The sequence below is a fragment of the Dermacentor albipictus genome, chromosome 9, assembly GCF_038994185.2.
Source record: "Dermacentor albipictus isolate Rhodes 1998 colony chromosome 9, USDA_Dalb.pri_finalv2, whole genome shotgun sequence".
Classification (NCBI taxonomy): Eukaryota; Metazoa; Arthropoda; class Arachnida; order Ixodida; family Ixodidae; genus Dermacentor; species Dermacentor albipictus.
The window spans coordinates 49617364-49635853 of record NC_091829.1 but is presented as its reverse complement, the minus strand read 5'-3'; the positions used below and the strand labels follow the sequence as shown (position 1 = coordinate 49635853).

Here is an 18490-nt window from a genome sequence, read left to right as displayed (position 1 = left end):
CAAGAGGTGGCGGGATTGAATCCCGGCCACGGCGGCCGCATTTCGATGGGGGCGAAACGCGAAAACACCCGTGTACTTAGATTTAGGTGCACGTTAAAGAACCCCAGGTGGTCGAAATTTCCAGAGTCCTCCACTACGGCGTGCCTCATAATCAGAAAGTGGTTTTGGTAAGTAAAAACCCCACATTTCTTTTTTTAACTCACCACATCAGCGTCGTCGCTAAAGACGTCCAGGGTCACGATAGTCCTTGCTCCCGACTCGACGACCAATTTCCAGAAGTCGTCGACATCCCGGCTAGACGGCGTCTGCGTCACCAGGAACTTGTCTTTTTTGTGAAAACCCTGTTTTCGAGGGAGCGCAGGGCGACGCGCTTTGATATACTACTCACGCACATAGAAATATCTGGTTCAACTTATGCAATCTACTGTTGGGAAAAAAAAAGCGTACGTGCGCTTCATGAATATAAAAGCGTCAAAGCAACATGCAAGCAGTGATTACAATGAGCACAACGTTAGTTGCAACACTAGTTCATATTTCTATCCCAACGTTACCGGTAAGAGGGGTAGTGAAGTGTTATCAAGGGTTTTGCTTACGTTGACGTAGACGGCGTTTACGAATGTCCCGTCCCTCAAAAGCGGTCGACACCGGTCCGCTGCAAGGAAAGGACATATACTCAACTTCAAAATTACATAAACAAGGACTGTTGTGGACCATTTTGCAAGAGGAAATGCAAATAAGAAACTAGGTGCAGAGAGCTTGGACTGTTTTACGCAGGGCGCATGATCATCTGTGACTTACGTTACAATGACAAGAGTTTTTTTATATTATTGTTATTATCGGGTTCTGGAATTACTTGTAAAGCTCCTGAAGTGCTGCATCCTCCAATCTCCATCGTTGTGAAGAACGTCTACCAATAGCACAGATGGCATTGCACTGCATGGCGGAGCTATGACGCGCCTTGACGATGATGCCACAGAATAATGACGGTAATTGAGATGCAAAACACACTTCCGTTTATTAACGCAACGTTTCTTCCTCCATAAATTTGGAACCTCACCGTTATATTGTTGTTATGACAACGCCTACACGATAAAAATAAAGTAAATTAACAGCAAAATGTTCGGGAATTGCAAACGAGGTACAAATTAACTGGCTTATTTCCGCCAAGATAATCGCTGTCGGTGATGCGAGGCCAGATAAAGTCCTAAAGGATTCTCTAGAGTCGATCACTGCCCATGTAGCTGCACAGGTCACCATATCTAGCTATCAAAATTCGTTTCGCCTCCCGCATGCATAGGTATGTTAATTCAATCATGGTTAACAAATTTTACTTCTAGAATTAAAAAAGGAATCAGCTCACCTGCAAGGACTGAAGTGTCCCGGCTTTTCCTTAGGTTTGCGGGGTCGTTTGCTGTTGTGAAATCTGCAGGCGTAAACCATGGTTTCACAGACTTGAGTTCCTACAACAAGCAGGTAAAAAAGACAACACGGTCTCTTTCGCAATCTCCGCAGTGCTGAAATACTGCGGCTTTTATAGCATTTCAGTATATATAAACTAATATCTAGGACATTTGTCGAGTCACCGAACCAAATGCCTTAAGTTACTTGCAAGAAAAATGGCCTGGAAAAATAAATTGCACATTGTTCCCAAAGTGCGCTTGTTGGGTAATATCTATACAGGAACACTTGGGGACAGCAATAGAAGGTGGGAAAAGATTGGACAGCACGAGCGCCTAACATAACCTTTTTCTAATTTTTTGAGGTGTCCTCAAACTTTCTCGGGGAAAACTCACTCCTTATAGCTGACCCGTATTTCATGATCTACAACAGACATACGTGAGCCAAGAAGCCACTTAGGCGCACTTGAATCCGTCGAGCTGTACACAAGGTCGGATTCTGGACTTCAGACTGCATCAGTCAGGTCCCAGGTTTGACTTCCAACCAGAAGCTTTCCGAGAACACCCGTATGGTTTTCCGTCATTACCTTCACCCAAAGCACACATTTACTTTCCATAAGACGCGGCAAAGATGCGACAGCCGCTGCGATAGGTAATCTCACCAGTGCCAAACAGTGGCAAGAGTTTATACATACATACACTCTGAGTGGTCCCTGCCTCTGAGGGTACATAGGATCTGGTCATGCTGGTCATGCAATTTCCACCGATACCTTAAGGACATAATCTTGCTACCCACTTCAATTTCAGAGGGGAGATATACCATCAGCTACTGAAATTTCTTGGACTGACTTCATCAGCGAGTGGTGACTTTTATAAGGCGCTTGCTAATAGCCACTAATGGAATTTTGTAGTAAGATTGTACTTGGTGGAGTGGAGGCATCCTACCTTTGCCTCCACGCTTTGCTTATCTCCCTTAACAGTGTAAGGGATAAGGGAGATGCATACAAAGGCTGCATGTTTGCACTGAGGCATATATCTATTTAATGTAAGTTAACATTTGACGCTGGGTCGGAACAATTGCCGCCCCGCTCTTGCAAGGCTGGATCTGCCTTCAGCCAACACCGCCCTTTTCCTCCTCCTCCTGCTCTTCTGAAGAGCTGCCCACGTTGAAGGTAGACAGGGCGCGATCGTGAAGATTGAAAACCACCTCGGCTGTGCTGAGTTTGGGTACTTTCCTAGGTAGCAACTGCGTGACACCACTTTATTACCCTGATGCTATAGTCAAACCAAAGGCCATCTACAGGCAGAGCGACATCATTACATAGGAGCGCTTGCACGTATCACGTCTAAGTGCGCGTGCATGTTTCACGCGTATCAAAGAAGTCCGTCGGAACAACCATCGTGTTTCCGCGCGATTCCCCACCTCGAACTCCTTAGCGAAGTTGTTCTTTCCCGTCGACTCGTCCACTGCTAGTAGCTCCCGGTAACGGTCGGATATCTTGCTGCAGGGAACGCTGTGGTCCCGGATGCACACGCTCTCCATCAACGCTCGGTGGACGAAGTTGTACTGCTCCTGGAATAACGAGAAGTGACGCACTGTCTTGTCGGCTAATCGGAAAAAGAAAGCACCCTTGCACAAACGACGCTACTTGAGTTTATTGTATTGATGTATAGGCGACACACTACCCATGGAAGTGTCTGTTTCAGCCTCGTAACACTGATAACATCAGAAATTGCAGGAAATAAATTTTTGTGCTGGTAACAAGGTGGATTTCCTCACTTCGATATGAAACGATGACAGCGTCAGCAGTGCAACATATTTCAGCTATCTTTTCCCTAAGATCATTAGGTACAGAAACCTAATTGAAGTAAGAATTCCCCGTCATTTTTTGTCGCTTGTTAATGAACAGTTTCGTTGTTTTCTTATTGAATCAGTGGCTGCCATGTTCTGCGTTATAGTTTTTTTCAGCAATGACTGCGGTTTATATTAGAAAAAATCGCATTCTAGACAAAATTTTCCCGCCCAAACTGAGCAGCAGTAATGGCAGCATAAATTGCGGGAAAAGAGCCGATGTTGGCGTAAATTCCCTTTAAATAATTACGCTCTAGTTATTCAGCCCAGATATTCCAACGGCGCAATTGAAGCTTCTCAGAGGTCAAGTCCAATTCAATAAGTAGGCATTCTGCAACTACATAGCGTCAGCTTCGACATGACCACTCCGAAACATGAGGTTAGATGCACCGACATTCTTATAACTTTACAAGCAAAGCCTTCCTACTCGAAAGTGATGTTATCAGCAGAATGTTTCGTTTGGCAGATACGCCTTGAGCCCACCTTTACTTGAGCGAGCTAAATTCACTCATTTAAAAGCTTACTTGTGAAACTGTTACCTTGAATGTGTGGTGACGATTCTCGCGCCGTTTTGGCTTTTTTTTTGTGTGTGTGTTCGTCGCTGCTATGAATCCACTTCACCCAAAAATATTTTATCTCCGTTTTGCTATCTTTAATAACACGTCACTATCGTCGATAAAGCCACTAATATGGCTACTGGCTACTAATATACTAATACTAATACTAATACTAATATACTACTAATACTAATATGGCTAATAATATGGCTATGGCTATGGCTACTATTCCTCTTTTTCAACCTGCCGATTCTTGAAGAAGAGGCGCGAGCAATAAAGCGTACTCACATTACGTTAACACTAAGTGTACTGGTTGTGATCTTAAGGCTACTTGTTTAATTTTACCATCCATGCATTCCTCATTCACAGTAATCACAATTCACAGCCACGAACACCCAGCTATGTGAGCTACGTCGCATCTTTACACATGACCGTTGTGGTCGTTCGTGTGCTATGTGTGTCCTGACCTTTCCTAGTTCTCGCTCTAAACAACTCGCAAACGATTTCTGAGGCAAAGAAAGTAAGCATGTTCAAAAAGAGGAGACATCCATCTATGCTCTAGGTCGAGTATGCGTACCTTAAGACACCTGCGAATAGGCATTCGAAAGAGCACATGATCTTGCGTTTCATCATATGTCAGTCAGCGAAAGTGTTGTCTCGATAGAACTTGAAGCCTAAGCGTTACTAAAGCGCTCTCCTACTTGCGCAGCGGTACTGCCCGTTTGTTTTGGTGCCAGTCGCCAAAAATTTTATTTTACTTCCAGCCTGTCGTGCTCGAAATGTTCGTATATTGAATGAATATTTACGTACAACTGCGTTTTAATTGATCTCCAATGTGATCTCTAGAGAGCAACGTGTTGACGTACACGGCTTAAATTTGCTTCAATTGTTTAAATGCGTATTTCAAAAGAGAACGTTTTACGGCTGTCAGACGTTTAAATTGTGACGTCAACAACGACAGGAAGAAATTGTTCCGTGATTCCTGGTCTCTGGCGCAACATATGTGTGGTTCAAATTGTTGTGTGTTCTGCCATGCAAACAACGCAGTTGACCTAACTTTATTTGACGGCGGTTGCCACCATTCGCATATTAGGTCGATTGCGCTCAAAACTTGCAAAAGGCGCGAACGGCTTAAGCGGAAATCCTTCAGTTAAATTTTCGGGCAACTTGAACCAATTTCTCGATCCCGCCGAAATTCGGGTGACGGCACTCGTCCGCAGCTCAGTTCAACTCCGCGTTTGACGAAGCAGGCCATCCAAAACCACTATTCTCAGCAGAGTGCTTTGACTATCCAGTAGATGGAATTCCTGTTCAACTTTAGCACAAAGAGGACCAAAGAAGAAGACAGGACAAGGTGCTACTCCCACTTGGCATCTTTAATACTTCACAGATTTGCTTATAAAAGCCAAGAAATTAAGAGCGCGCGCCGTAGTTAGCGCCTTGTCTTGCCTCCTTCTTGTGTCATCCTGTTTGATCTAAGGTTCATTATGAGCCATTATGCTGCTGATGTAAGTCTTACCAGCGTCTCGACTACGTTCATCCGGTTGTGGCGCATCGCTGCCAGTTGGCCGATAACGTCCACCACTCCCTCGGATTGCGCTTGCTCGATGAGGTTTTCCAGAAGGATGTACGCGCCAGTGCGGCCCACGCCAGCACTGCAAAAAATAAATAAAAAGATAAACAAACAAGATGGCGGATTTGCTTCTTACTAACGCGAACTTGTGCCCTCATCACTGGATAGTCGCGCTTAAACAAGTACATGAAGAAATACTTTTGCTCTTTCTCAAGTTATCAGGTATTCGTACTGAACGTCGGATTCTCAGTCGGGACACGTTGCAATATAGTGTGAAGTGATGAGGAGGCCGAAAGCAGTGAGAATTTTACGGTCCTAGATGAACGACGTAATAGTCGCCGTTCAGTCAGTTGTATCCGCGTAAAACAGATATTTAACTGCGGCACAGAGGATCCAAGAAAGGAATCAAATGACATGTCACTGGACTGAACCACTAAAAAGCCCAACAGAGTGCGCCGTTAATCGTATATGTATTGCCACCTCATCGGCCAAATATCACCTGTCTCTCTCAGCAAGAGTACCATATTCGTCCAGCGCTGCGTCATCTCTTTCTTTACCTTGCCCTGTGCTCGTACACTGCTTTGCATTTGCCTACCGCTTTAGTGGTTACTTATCTGACAGCAAAGCTTCCACAGCAGAGGTTATAAGTGCCCGATATCAGTGCTGTTGGCACCCAGAGTAAAAAAGAAAAGAAAATACCTTCAGTGATTTTCACCATCTATCTGGTGTTTTAGAGCAGGCAAGCCTTTGCTACTTAGCCACTGTTATTTTTGTCTTTGTATAGGATGCTGGCTTGCCACACATGGCTTTTATGCCCCTCAAGGTGAGACGTCATATCGAGGCACTCTTGTAGGACCATCAGCGCGGTAAATGATTGCATAACGCAGGCGTACAGACCCTGCGCCGTATTATGAACGCGCATCGCCATATCACTACAGCCATTAGCCTTTATGCCGCCTTGCGCGCCCCAACGTACACGTTAATTTTACAGTAATATACTCCACAAACAATCAATGCCTCTATTCAAACAATTATAGTCACCAAGCTCTGACCAAAGGACATTCCTTATGGTAACGCCGGATTACGCAGTAAAGTAGTTCCTAAGGGTGGGCATGGCTGTGTACGTCCACGAAGAACGCCATAACTGCCGTTTTGAAGGCGATCGTCTGAACTATAATGTGGCAGAATTTATGAGCAATCGACCAACTTAGGTTCTCTCCCCAAGATATGGCCAAGAACATGCAGGCTAGTTTCGGGGATCTCGCAACAATCGGCCTATTCAGCGTGACAGGGTCCACGGCCAGACTATATGTAGGACCCACAAACCACCGAAGCACCGTCTTCGCTGCGACGCCGAAAGTGCGACTGTAACATAAGTCCCTCGCTAACAAAATATCTATCTCATGCTCACGCACCTCAGGCGCTCTCTGTAGCAAACTTTCACAGGCCAAGGCACCCATTATTAGACTGCGTTACCCTTAGTGGCGCAGCAGTTGCCCGCACTCTTCCGATCTTAGACAATGGATGCGCGTGCGCTCTTACCAACTTGTACGTCCACAACGTGGATCCGCGTCAGTAAGCCAATAGGTGCCATTGCCACTCTGTCCAGGCAATGCGACACCCCCAGTTTTGCCCTCACGAAAACATCTACAACGGATAGCACATAACGCGAGCACACTAAACCTGTAAAATAATGTACACCCTTATTCACGTTTAACGGTGTAAATTATTTTGCACTGCGTAGGAACGCCGTTTCCCCGCTTTGAACACGCGTATAGTGGGGCTGTTGGGCTGGTTTGGCGTGCTTGCCTGCAATGTACCACCACTGGCGCCTCGTTGAACGTCCGGTACTGGTTGACCTTCTTCCGGAAGGTCAGCAGTGCGTTGGGGTAGAGGGGCACTCCGTGATCGGGCCACGACGTCAGGTGGAAGTGCTTCACCTCACGCGTGGTGTCGGCAAGAGTGATGTGCAGCTGGTGAATGGTGTACTCTGGAAACGTCTCCTCGGTGATAAAGTGCACCTGCACGTCTCCGTAGGTGGCTGTTTTCTCCGGCCAGTACTTTTCACACTTGGTCTGCGGCAATGTGGGCGACGGTAAAAAAAAAAAGGAGGTCAGTTAGCGTGCTAACAGTAACTACACGAGACGACGAAACTGGCTGGCTCGCGTAGTTTCTGTTTTGAAACTCGATAACTGGTGCAACGGGAAAAAATATGAAGTTGCCATCGTGTGCATCGCTGCAAATGGCATCTGTGCGTGTGAACGCGGTCACGCGTAAGCACGTCTCTACACGACGCGTCTCTACGCCACAGAGCGACGTTGCAGAAGCTTATTTTTTTATTTATTGCAAAGGGCCACACCAGTCCACACAGAATAACGTGCTTAGGTTAGCATATTAACTCACATATTAACATATTACACACTTTAAAAACAAGATAAATTTACCGGACATGTATCACATACGTTCTTTATGTATCACACTCCCTTATCACAACACAGGGGAAATTACTTTTTCTTAATCCTTGGAGGGAAAGAATACAGGTGTATTAGATCTTTTAAATGATTAGGCATTTCTGTGCCTACCCAGCGAGGCAACCCGTCACGTATAGGACTATCTATTTCAACATCGGGTCCGCAGCAGCGAGCAAATTGACCTTCGCGCTGCCTCTGGCTTCAACGCGAACTGGGCGGCGAGCACACAGCACACAAGAAGCTATCAGCACTCGACGCGCTATACGCATCCGCCGCCGGAGTACGTTTGATCACGCTTGATAATGGTTCGACGCGGATTGATAAGGCGCTGAAGAGCGATAACGGCTTATAATGATCGGAACGTCATTAGTGCACCCGGCGCCGCCACCTGCAGTGGTTTGCTTGCGTCATCAATTCACTTCACACTGCTGTCCGCAGCAATTCGTGTCACCGCACCGCTCTCGTTTATACTGGTCGGATCATGTTCCGTACCTTTGATAAGTACACAAGGCGGCATGGAGATGAGTGGCCCAATGCCTACGCATACTTAGGCAACGCCCAGGGGAATTTCTGCGTGAATTTATTTTTTTCTAGCGGGTGGAATATCTCCTGCATTCTTCATTTGTAGAAGGCTTGAACTGTCAGCCAAACAACGATGCCTCTTTAAATGCCTAGGTCAGGAACCTTATTTGAAATACTGCAAATCATATTGACCGAAAATAAGACGGGGACAGAGGAAGAAAACACATAAACAGCACGGGCGGTTTATGTGTTTTCTTCCTCTGTACCCGTCTTATATGCGGTCAGTATGATTTGCAGTAAATACCAACTAGGCCAAACTCAAGTTCTTCTGAAGCTTTTTTGAAATAGTCAGAGAATCCTCAAGGTAGCTGTAATGTGTCATGCAGCCTTGCTATGGAAGCGTAAAAAACATGGGCTGTCAAGCAGACGCCCGTTAATATATACAAATAGATGGCCCAGTCTTCATACCTTGCCGTTTTCCACGAGGCCAGTCAGCATGACAACCTTGCACACATTCTCCTGCCACACCATCCGCCAAAAGTCTTCTACGGTGTGCGGCTTTGGGCCTGTAATGAAGAAGCTTTTAATGGTTCCGAAATGCGTACCCATAGTGTCCCACAGTCTGGCTTAACTTTCGAAGGCAAAGCTGGACTGTGCAACTGCGTTCTCAGTGTTATTAGTGTCAAATACGCTTCTTTCCCGCAAGAATGTCATCAACGAAAACTGAAATAATTGTTTTCTTCGAAGTTTTTGAAATAGATGCTGTGTGAGTATATATATATATATATATATATATATATATATATATATATATATATATATATATATATATATATATATATATATATATATATATATATATATATATATATATATATACACACATAACACATAGCCAACAGGCGCATGGTAGTGGCAACAAATGTTGCCGTTGGCAACCACAGCTACCTTATTTTTTATTACTCTTCACATTTTATTGCTTTGCGCAATTTAAGCCATACTAAAGCAGAAAACGATTTATCCAAAGCCTTCACTGAATAAATGATACAAACGCGTGCAGAGAAAACCTGTGTTCGTGAAATTGGGATGTACCTTGAGTGGCGATGTACCGCTTCGGTCGGCAGTAGCCCTAGAAGAAAGAAACTCTGAACATGAAATGAATTAACCGAAAGCCCTGGCGTTAAACCTAGTATTTAATACTTACGTCAATGTAGCTGGCATTGATATAGTCTGAGAAGGATACACCAGGTATCGGCTTGAGTCTTACACGGCTGTGGTCATCTAATGGACGGGAGAAACATGCACTGCACTTAGTTCAGGCGTCATAGACGCACAGGTTAAGGCGAACACCTGATCACTCACAGATGGTTTAAAGTCATACCGATGTCATTTGTCTATTTGTGACCGATCTCATTCAGCTCACTTTATATCAGTGTTTTCCATGATTCGCTGTACCCAGTATACGCCTTGACTGAGATTCACGGTTTCCACATCGCATGTTTTGAGCTCCTCACGTTTGCACTAGTAAACAAAGAGAGCTCTCCCTGGTCTCTCAGTAATATTTAGTGATTAACGAAGTGAAAGTCCGTCGCATGGGTGAGATGTGATTTCTGAAAAGGTATTGAGAACCCTAAGCCGTTAACATGGAGTCCTAGTCTTAAGTGGACAACCTGAAGTTGTAGGTATCTGCAAGCGCTTTCAGTTTGCCTTGCTTTTGTGAAAGTGTGACCCACCTTAAATAATGGTACATGGGAAGATTAAATAAATCTGCTGGCTTCCTTCATGTCACGATAACTAGCAATATCTGATGGAGTCGTTTCTCTTATAGTGGGTACTTTTAATCGTGATGCCGATAATGGCTTGCAGTAAGTTTTCTGTAAGTTGAAAGTTTGCTGGACTCACAAGCCAGTAAATTGCCGTAGCGGTTCTTGACCTTGTTCTCGGTCCTCTGTGCCTCTATCGTTGGGTACTGGCGGCCCTTGGCCTGGCGCTGAAATTGATTCGCATAAATCATTATTGCGGTTTGCTTAACAAAGAATGCTAAAGTGCAGACAAAAATCTACACCTGATCGCCCTTCGAAATTACAGTTGTGACACCTGTGCAATTTAAGGCAGGTATAAAGTGCAATACAAACAAGAAACAAATTCGTGACGCCGCACTTATTCGTGTTGGGATGGATTACCAGTGAAGCTGTTGAGGCTACATAGATGGGCTGCACACATCAACTGCGTACATTATGAAATTATACATTATTTTAATACAGCACGACACTACGCCGACACCAGCGCCACCGCAATCACGGCACCGGGATCCCGTGTATCTGCCGCAACCACTGCTGCAGCCGCGCCGGCACCTAGCTCATAACCAGAGAAGCCCAGGCAACGTGCACAGTCGCCGTCACCACACTATTTCCCCCTCATTATCCGTCAATCAGGACTTAAAACAAATGAAGCGCAGCAAGGCCAACCTGCTACATTAAGTGCACTTTCTAGTATATAGTGTTTCTCTTACAACGCCGAATTTATGTGGTTCTATGTGGACCGAAGACATTAAACTTATTTTTCGAAGTTGGCGGAGTGCTTGATACTTGCTTCACCTCCGCCACGTGGGTCGGCCCGATATTGCTCTATCTCCGCACAATAGTTACGCTGCACGACTATTAACTTGAAACTGGGCACCTCAATTGACGCCATATGATTGGCCACAGTATGAGTGAGGCTTCGCATTTGTTCAACCTATTTTTGTTGCTCATCTCTAAATATTAATTCATCGTAAACTACGATAACAATGGCTACCAGCCATTGCACTTACTTGCTTTATTGGCGCAAAACTTTTCAATTAATATCTTTCCTGAGAAGGGTCTAAAAGAAGACAAGCTTAATTTCGTGCTCAAGATTGCGAGATAGCGGCGTTGTAAAGGCATAATGTGAGGCAGCGGTACCAGGTGGCAGCACCCGTCCCCCTACCCCGTTCTCACTCGTCTCAAAGCCCGCGTGTTACTTCGGGACGTTGCACCCCATACTTTCCAATCTCATAACTAAACAGCAGCTTGTTGCCATTGGAGTTCAGTAATTCTTTAAATCACATGGAAAATGTTGCAAACCTTCTTCGCCAGAATTTCCACAACTCTTCTTTTTCTGTACGCTCTTAAGCAAATGTGAACCCTTTGGGGTGTGTATTTGCCACACAACAATAATCGTCATCTGTCTTGCTTGGGTTTCCTTCCTTGAAAACGCTTCGCTCGCTACTTTCCTGTCGAGAATACTCTATAATGGGGATAACGGCATTCCGTTCGTCACTTGGATGTTCCGGGCTCGCAGCGTTAAAGATAGGAAATGCGGACAGGACAGATGACGATTATTGTTGTGTGGCAAACGGGTGTAATTTTGCTTAAGAGTGTATCTATATGTCAAATGAATCGACTGAAATCAGCAAACACGCACGCGCACGAACAGCGAGCATTTAGTGATGACTCGCTCGAATCGATGAGCAATCTGACGAGGTTGAAAATGCGCTTGCTATAAGATGCGCGACGCATTTGTCCAGCCGAAGGACAAGCAATTGAAGAAAGTGACCCAATATACAAAACTCGTTCCAGGAAGGTATAACCGCGAAAACGCCGACGCGCTGGGCATCTCGCGTGCGACTCACGATGAACTCTGATTTGAGGCCATTGCACGCTAGCATGCGCTGAACGTAATCCTGAAGATCAGACACGGGCAGCGGCTTGGAGCTGGTCTCGGTTCCGTTGCCGTTGCCGATTTCTTCCATCTCGAATTCCAGCCCGTCGCTCTCTTCAACAATTGACAGGCTTGCCGCTGCGGTTGTACAAAAACGGAAAATAGAGGGTTTTAGTGCGTTCAGTAGTCCAGTGTACGCAACGCTCGTGTTCACGTTCTGCTAGCGCTCTCGCCGAAGAAAGAAACATTCAATAGGCCAACTTGTCCTTGAGTCCACTGCCGAAAATTTCCGCCAGCAGCGAAGCATAATACGCTTAGTAAGTGAAATATTAGCTCTGTTTGTCTGGTGGAGCTCTGTGACACCAGGTGGCGCCACCAATCCGGTCGCTCGCATTTACGTCTCCGCTGACCCGGTGGTCCGCAAACGACACCGAAAGACCAGGCGCGCGAGAACTTTCTAGTGATTAGAATACCTGTTAGCCTCACAACTAAAACAGGTGATTTTATTTACCTTTGTTTAATTTTAGGACATTCTTCTTCACCTTTAGCATCGGAATCTCGATCTAAGGTCTTGTTTTTATTTTTTTGACAACATGGCCGAAAATTTTTTATGACAGATCCATGACTGCAGACCACTCCAGGCAGAAATTCTAAGAATTGCCTACTAATACGTAATGATTGTTTGACTCGGCTGTGACTTCGCTGTGTGCTTAGTTTTGCTTACTTGCTTTTCCCAGCATATGCGCATCTACCAATGAGTATACCCATATCTCCATGAATACATTATTGCCCTAACAGGAAAATAAAAACTTAGGAGGGCAAGTAAAAAACGATACGTCGAGCGCTAGACCTATCATTTCGTACTTGCCCTCCTAAGCTTTTCTTTTTTCCTGTTAGCGATATAGCGCATTCTTTAGATTTCAGCCAACTCGTCCAGCAACAAGTTCCACCCACATCTATATGACTATACCCTTTGTTTTTTTTCTGTTTTGACTGTTACTTATGGCTCAAAAGCTACATCTTTTTTTTTTTTTGCATGCCAGAACCACTATCTGATTATGAGGCATGCCGTAGTGCGGGACTCCTGGATAATTTGGACCACCAGGGGTTCTTTGACGCGCGAACTCACCAATCATCTACATTTGCACTATTGTAAAGATTAAATGTCTTTGCAAATAACACATTTTTTTTTCTGCAGATACGAGGCATTACACTTCTTTGAGTGACAGGGCTGCGGAGCTCTGCAAACAATGCTCACGCATTAATACCGCGTCGTCGGCGTTGCATCGACACTGTACGAGTTTGCATCCTCCTCCACTGTGCTGCAGGCTGCCCGCGCAATTGCATATGCACGTCCGTTGACTGCTGCATGACCGCCGATGCATTGCTAGACGCTTCCGCTGCTCGCCGCTAGGCTACAGCGCATGCGCGCGCGGAGCATGCAAACGGCGCATTTCAGAGCAGTGTACGATGAGTAAATTTCCGCCGTGTAATATAACGTCTTCATTCTGAATCGTACACGCCTCGGTAGCTTAGTGGCCATGGCGTCGCACTGCTGAGCCCAAGGTCGTGGGTGCAACACCGCTGCGGCTGCCGCATTTCTTTGGAGGCGAAATGCAAAAACACTCAAATACTTAGATTTTGGCGTAACGTTGAAGAATCCCGGGAGCTTATAATTAATCTGGACTCCCCCTCTCTCCGCCCAAGGCGTACCACATGATCATACCCTGTCTTTTTTTGTGTTTTGTTTTTTCACGCGAAAGCGCAGAATTTAATTTTTGCACTGCATTTATGGATTAGTGCAGAATGCCAGAGATCCGATGCGTGAAGTGCATTTGTTGCCATGTTTGAACAATGCAGAAAATGAGTAAGTTATGGTGGATAGAATAAAGGAGTATTTTGCGCTATAGCGGGAAGGGCCTACTACATCGCAAAATATTTTCAACTTTAAATGTGAATGAGGGTGTGAATCGGTCTATCACTCCCACCGTTTCACCTAAAAAGAATGTAACCGTAGTATTTGTAGAACAATTTACACCATTATTCACTTATAGGGGTGTAACTTATTTTACATTGATTGTAAAATATATGTATAATTAAGAAAACGTCCTCAAATAATGAAAAAGGAAGGTGATGTGCCTGTTTAAGTAGTCATGGATTTCTTCGTGCGAAATAAAATTAGTCTGATATCACGATTAAAAAGTCGCTAGACAGTTTACCGTCACTTGCTGGTGTTGCAGGCTTGTGCGGGAACGTCCGCGGCAATCTCCCTATAATTTTCTTTCGCCATTTCCTGTATGGAAAAATAAATCTCAGCGGCCTACCGACGCAACATTCACTGCAGCAAAGCACGGAACAAACACACAAAGAAAAGTTGGAAGGCAGGAAGACAGGAGTGTTTCGAATACCCGAAAATGAACCCCTGCATAAAGTTCCCACAGAATCCTCACTGCATTAAAAAAAAAAATTTGAGAATACGTACCAGGCGGCAACGATGAGCACTACCATGAGGATCACGACGATGACAATGACTGCAGTCGGCGTAGACCCACGGCCTAGTGGTTCCTGTTTTCGAACTGAAATGAGGTCGTTGAACGTTATGTACACGTTATGAAAGAACCGGAATCCCTGTAGGCTTTCCGTTATCCCTGACTTGCTTATAAGTGCTGCTATTTCATGCACGACAATGAAAGCTGTGCGTCAATGTGGTTAGCTGTGGGACTAAGTAAGCCGTATAGTGTGTAAATAAGTCTAAAAGATTCTGTATGAATACGCATGTTCGAATCACTAGGGCCAATTTGACGTACTGTCGCGCTGGTACAAGCAAGAACGCGCGTTCCCATGGTTGGATAGCAGCGCCGATCTCAACCGGCAGGGCTCTGGTCCTGTTTGAAACATCGCCCCTTTCATACCGGATTTTGCACCCCCTCCCCCCCCCCCCTTGTTCACTGCATAAAATATTGGTCTCGCGAAAACGATAAGAAGAGATGGAGGTCTCGTGTTGGGGGGGGGGGGGGGGGGTTGCGACCTAAGCTTCATTCAATTTTCTACGCATTTCAACCGGTGAAATATGGCAGATATAAGACACGCTCGTCAGCGACATTTATATTGCGTATATGGCGATTGCACGGTGAAAGAAAGAGAACAGGGCAAATGTCTGCATTGAGCGCTAATGCAGAATATCTGTCTGCTGACGCATCAATGGAAGGGAGGGGGGCGGGGGGGGGGGCGATAAATCAAGCATACGTGTCGGATAGCGCTCATTTTCTTTTCCAGATGCGTGAGTGATACTCAGCTCACGCAAAAGGTGGCCAACGATCTGTTCAAAATATTTTCGTGAGACAAGGGTTTCTTCCTCGAGCGAAACACGGAAACACCCATGTGGTTAGATTCATGTGCACGTTAGAGAAGCCCGGGTTGTCGAAATTATTCCAGAGTCCCCCACTACGGCGTGCCTCATAATCAAATCGTGGTTTTGGCGCGTGAAATCCCATAATTTTTTTCTTCCTCAAGCCTGGGAAAGGGGGCGAGAGCAAGGCACACAGCTGAGATGTTCGAATGAATAACGGCAGAACACTATCCCTTTAAGTCGTTATAGGTCGCACTATCCCATGAGCTGGGGCATTGTAGCTGATCCCGAGAGTGATAGTGCAGTGACTTTGGCTAATTACCTTGCCCTCTTTTCCTAGCAAGTATGTGTTAGTGCTCGAGTGTGATGGAGTGCCACTTTGTATTATTATTATTATTATTATTATTATTATTATTATTATTATTATTATTATTATTATTATTATTATTATTATTATTATATTTTTCCAAACTGAAAATGAGTAGCGGAAAGCACTCTGCTTCCCCCCTGTATAGCAGCACATTAGTTTATCCTGATTATACCCACCTATTTGAGGCACGCGATATCCTTGCATCAAGTGTTTATTTTCCTGTTTTCAACCTAGCACTTAGGAAAGCGTTCATGTTATTTTGACCACGTCAGCGCACATCGCGCTCTCGTCCTAAAAAATTCTGCAGGCTTAAATTGCAGCTGTAGATTTACCGAAGGTGTTCACAGGCTTTAGCGGAAGATTATACAATTTTCAGGGTAGAAAAGTCACCTTACACTCTCACTTTACGAGCTGCTGATTTGTGACACTAGAGTCTATTGACAGCGGATTCAATATCTTATTTCATTTCATTGATTTCTCTACATCTTAGTAATGGTGCACTTGCGTTGTGCAAAGAACAAAAAACAGAATACAAAACAAAAAACCGGAATTAACAGTGATACAAGATGAAAAAAAAATTATAGCAAAGGCAGAAGTCAGATAAACAACAAACACAAGAGCGAAAAATTTCGCGATCACAACGCAAGATATTTTCGTGCCGATAATATCGCAATCATAAATCAAGCTGAATTCACGAAGAAAATGCCGGGAAAACGCAAGTTTGGGCGAGCCACGCAAAACGTTTCGTCGACAGAAACTGCGGACAGGAGAAGTCGGTGTGAATAGGTTTATACAAGAATAAATAATCACGATATGTTCGTCCTGTTTCTAGAGGTCTAATAGTAAACATGCACAGTGCACGCTCAAAGGCATTAAATGCACGGCGTGCAAGAAATCGGCCGTACAGGATACGAATGAAGCCTCGCTGAACACATTCAATTCTTGCCACGTTGGTGAAGTTAATGCAGTTCCGTACAACAGAACTAAACGTTTACTTCGAGTGGACAACAGAAGAATGAAGAGAACAACACAGTGGACAGTCGTAGGCTTTTCGTGTCATTCTTGACATCATACCTACGTGACTGTCTCTAGGATGCATTTACAATGCTTGAAACATCTTCTTCGAAAGTTAGTCGGGTGTCAACCATAGGCCACGCGTACAACTCATTCCTGTTAAAGCAATCTTGTTAAGTGATTATTCTTATAGAAAAGTGGGGATTTTGCGAATAAAGGAAACAGGAATTGTCTTACTTGGCACAATACGCAAAACGTTGGAAGTACACCATTCCGCGACATAATTCACATCTTCCTGTAATAGTTCACCATCCTGCACTGATTCTATTTAACGGTAGTGTCATATCGTCAGCGCGCAAACTGAGACGCGAATGACGCAAACATTGTTCAAGATTATTAACAAAGATATTGAAAAATATCAATATAAAATATCTATATAATAAGTATAAGCATCGCGAGTTGGCGAGACAGTCAGAGAACAATAGAATGGATAAGGGATGACATTTTTATCTAACGCCTATTGTCTTTGAGCACTGTTTTCTCTAGGAGAGTAACCGCCCGAAACTCTCGTAAATTTCCCCGCCTCAGTCGGTGAATAGAGTCAGTTGGTTGGCTACCTCAAGGGCTGATGTGTTCGCCGCAGCAATTCAGCGCATTCAGATAATCTGATGTGTTTACATTTCTAGAAATGCTCGAACAGCAAAATTTTGGCATCGGTTCGAGTGACGTATATCTGAAATAAAAAAAATCGAACATGAATCATTGAATTGAATACGAATATTCCCAATTTTTACATTAAAAAAGTGGTATGAAAAGCGTTTTTGAGTATCTTTGACAACAGTATGCTTGTTTACATTGCTTGACACACATAATAACGTTAACTCGATGTCAGGTCTACTGAGAAGCTTGGTAATAGGAAACAAGAAAACGTACGGTCACGTCTGGTGGACCATGACAATGACAGTCACAAAAATGACCAGCCCTTCCACTACAGAAAAATGTCGGTAAGCGAAGCTTGTCCTCCGTGTACCTGACCTTCGTCCCGTTTAAGTAAACCACAGGCAACGGTGCCGGATTGCTTCGGCCTCCGGCTCCTCCATCTCGGTATCTTCTCGTTGCTGTCGGATTGCCCGGACTCGAGCGGCTCTAACGGCTGGATCGGCGTGCCGACGACGAGCCCTCTGAAGGGCGAGTTCTGGCCGCCGCACGTCGAACGCTGTCCCTTCCTCGGCGAACGCACAACGCGCGGCCGTCCCATCCATTTTCGGAGACTTAATTGAACGGAAACGAAGCAGACGGCAGCGCGCGCAACCCTTTCCTGCCCTCTCCCTCCCCTGCGGAAGCGAAACGGCTCTGATTGGTTGCGCGCGTGGCATGAGCACGCGCCTATGCAGCTGGAATTCCTGCTAAATTGCTCATGCTCCGGCGCCGGCGCACCTGTCAACTCCTCAGACCGCCCTTTCCTGCAGCAGCGCTGCTCTGGGAGCAATTGTGTTTTTTGCATGACTACGACAACGCCACTTGTGAGCGAATACAAGCTTCGCTTGAAAAAGGAAACAGCGAGTCCCGGATGCTCGTTGAAGGAGCTGAGGTCAGTACTGCAGCACAGCGCGCACCGTTTCGAAAAAGAAAAAGCCGACACAATATGAGATTTGCCAAATGATGAATAGCTGTGCCTAAATAGAGACAGCGAATTCGTGGAAT

The 18490-nt window shown here is 45.0% G+C and overlaps 1 protein-coding gene across 1 annotated transcript in view; it reads right to left on the bottom strand.

Annotated features, from left to right (window-relative positions):
• LOC135911939 (receptor-type tyrosine-protein phosphatase kappa-like) overlaps window positions 1–18490 on the bottom strand; it is an 88853-nt gene that overhangs the window by 10724 nt on the left and 59639 nt on the right. Inside the window, exons 18-30 of the mRNA XM_070526338.1 lie at window positions 14536–14629; window positions 14273–14346; window positions 12025–12191; window positions 10275–10362; window positions 9577–9653; window positions 9465–9501; window positions 8841–8938; window positions 7189–7454; window positions 5326–5461; window positions 2821–2970; window positions 1361–1460; window positions 594–652; window positions 204–341 (exon numbers count right to left, since the gene is read on the bottom strand). Coding sequence (XP_070382439.1) covers window positions 204–341; window positions 594–652; window positions 1361–1460; window positions 2821–2970; window positions 5326–5461; window positions 7189–7454; window positions 8841–8938; window positions 9465–9501; window positions 9577–9653; window positions 10275–10362; window positions 12025–12191; window positions 14273–14346; window positions 14536–14629 — 1484 coding nt within the window. The remainder of the gene's footprint in view (window positions 1–203; window positions 342–593; window positions 653–1360; window positions 1461–2820; window positions 2971–5325; window positions 5462–7188; window positions 7455–8840; window positions 8939–9464; window positions 9502–9576; window positions 9654–10274; window positions 10363–12024; window positions 12192–14272; window positions 14347–14535; window positions 14630–18490) is intronic.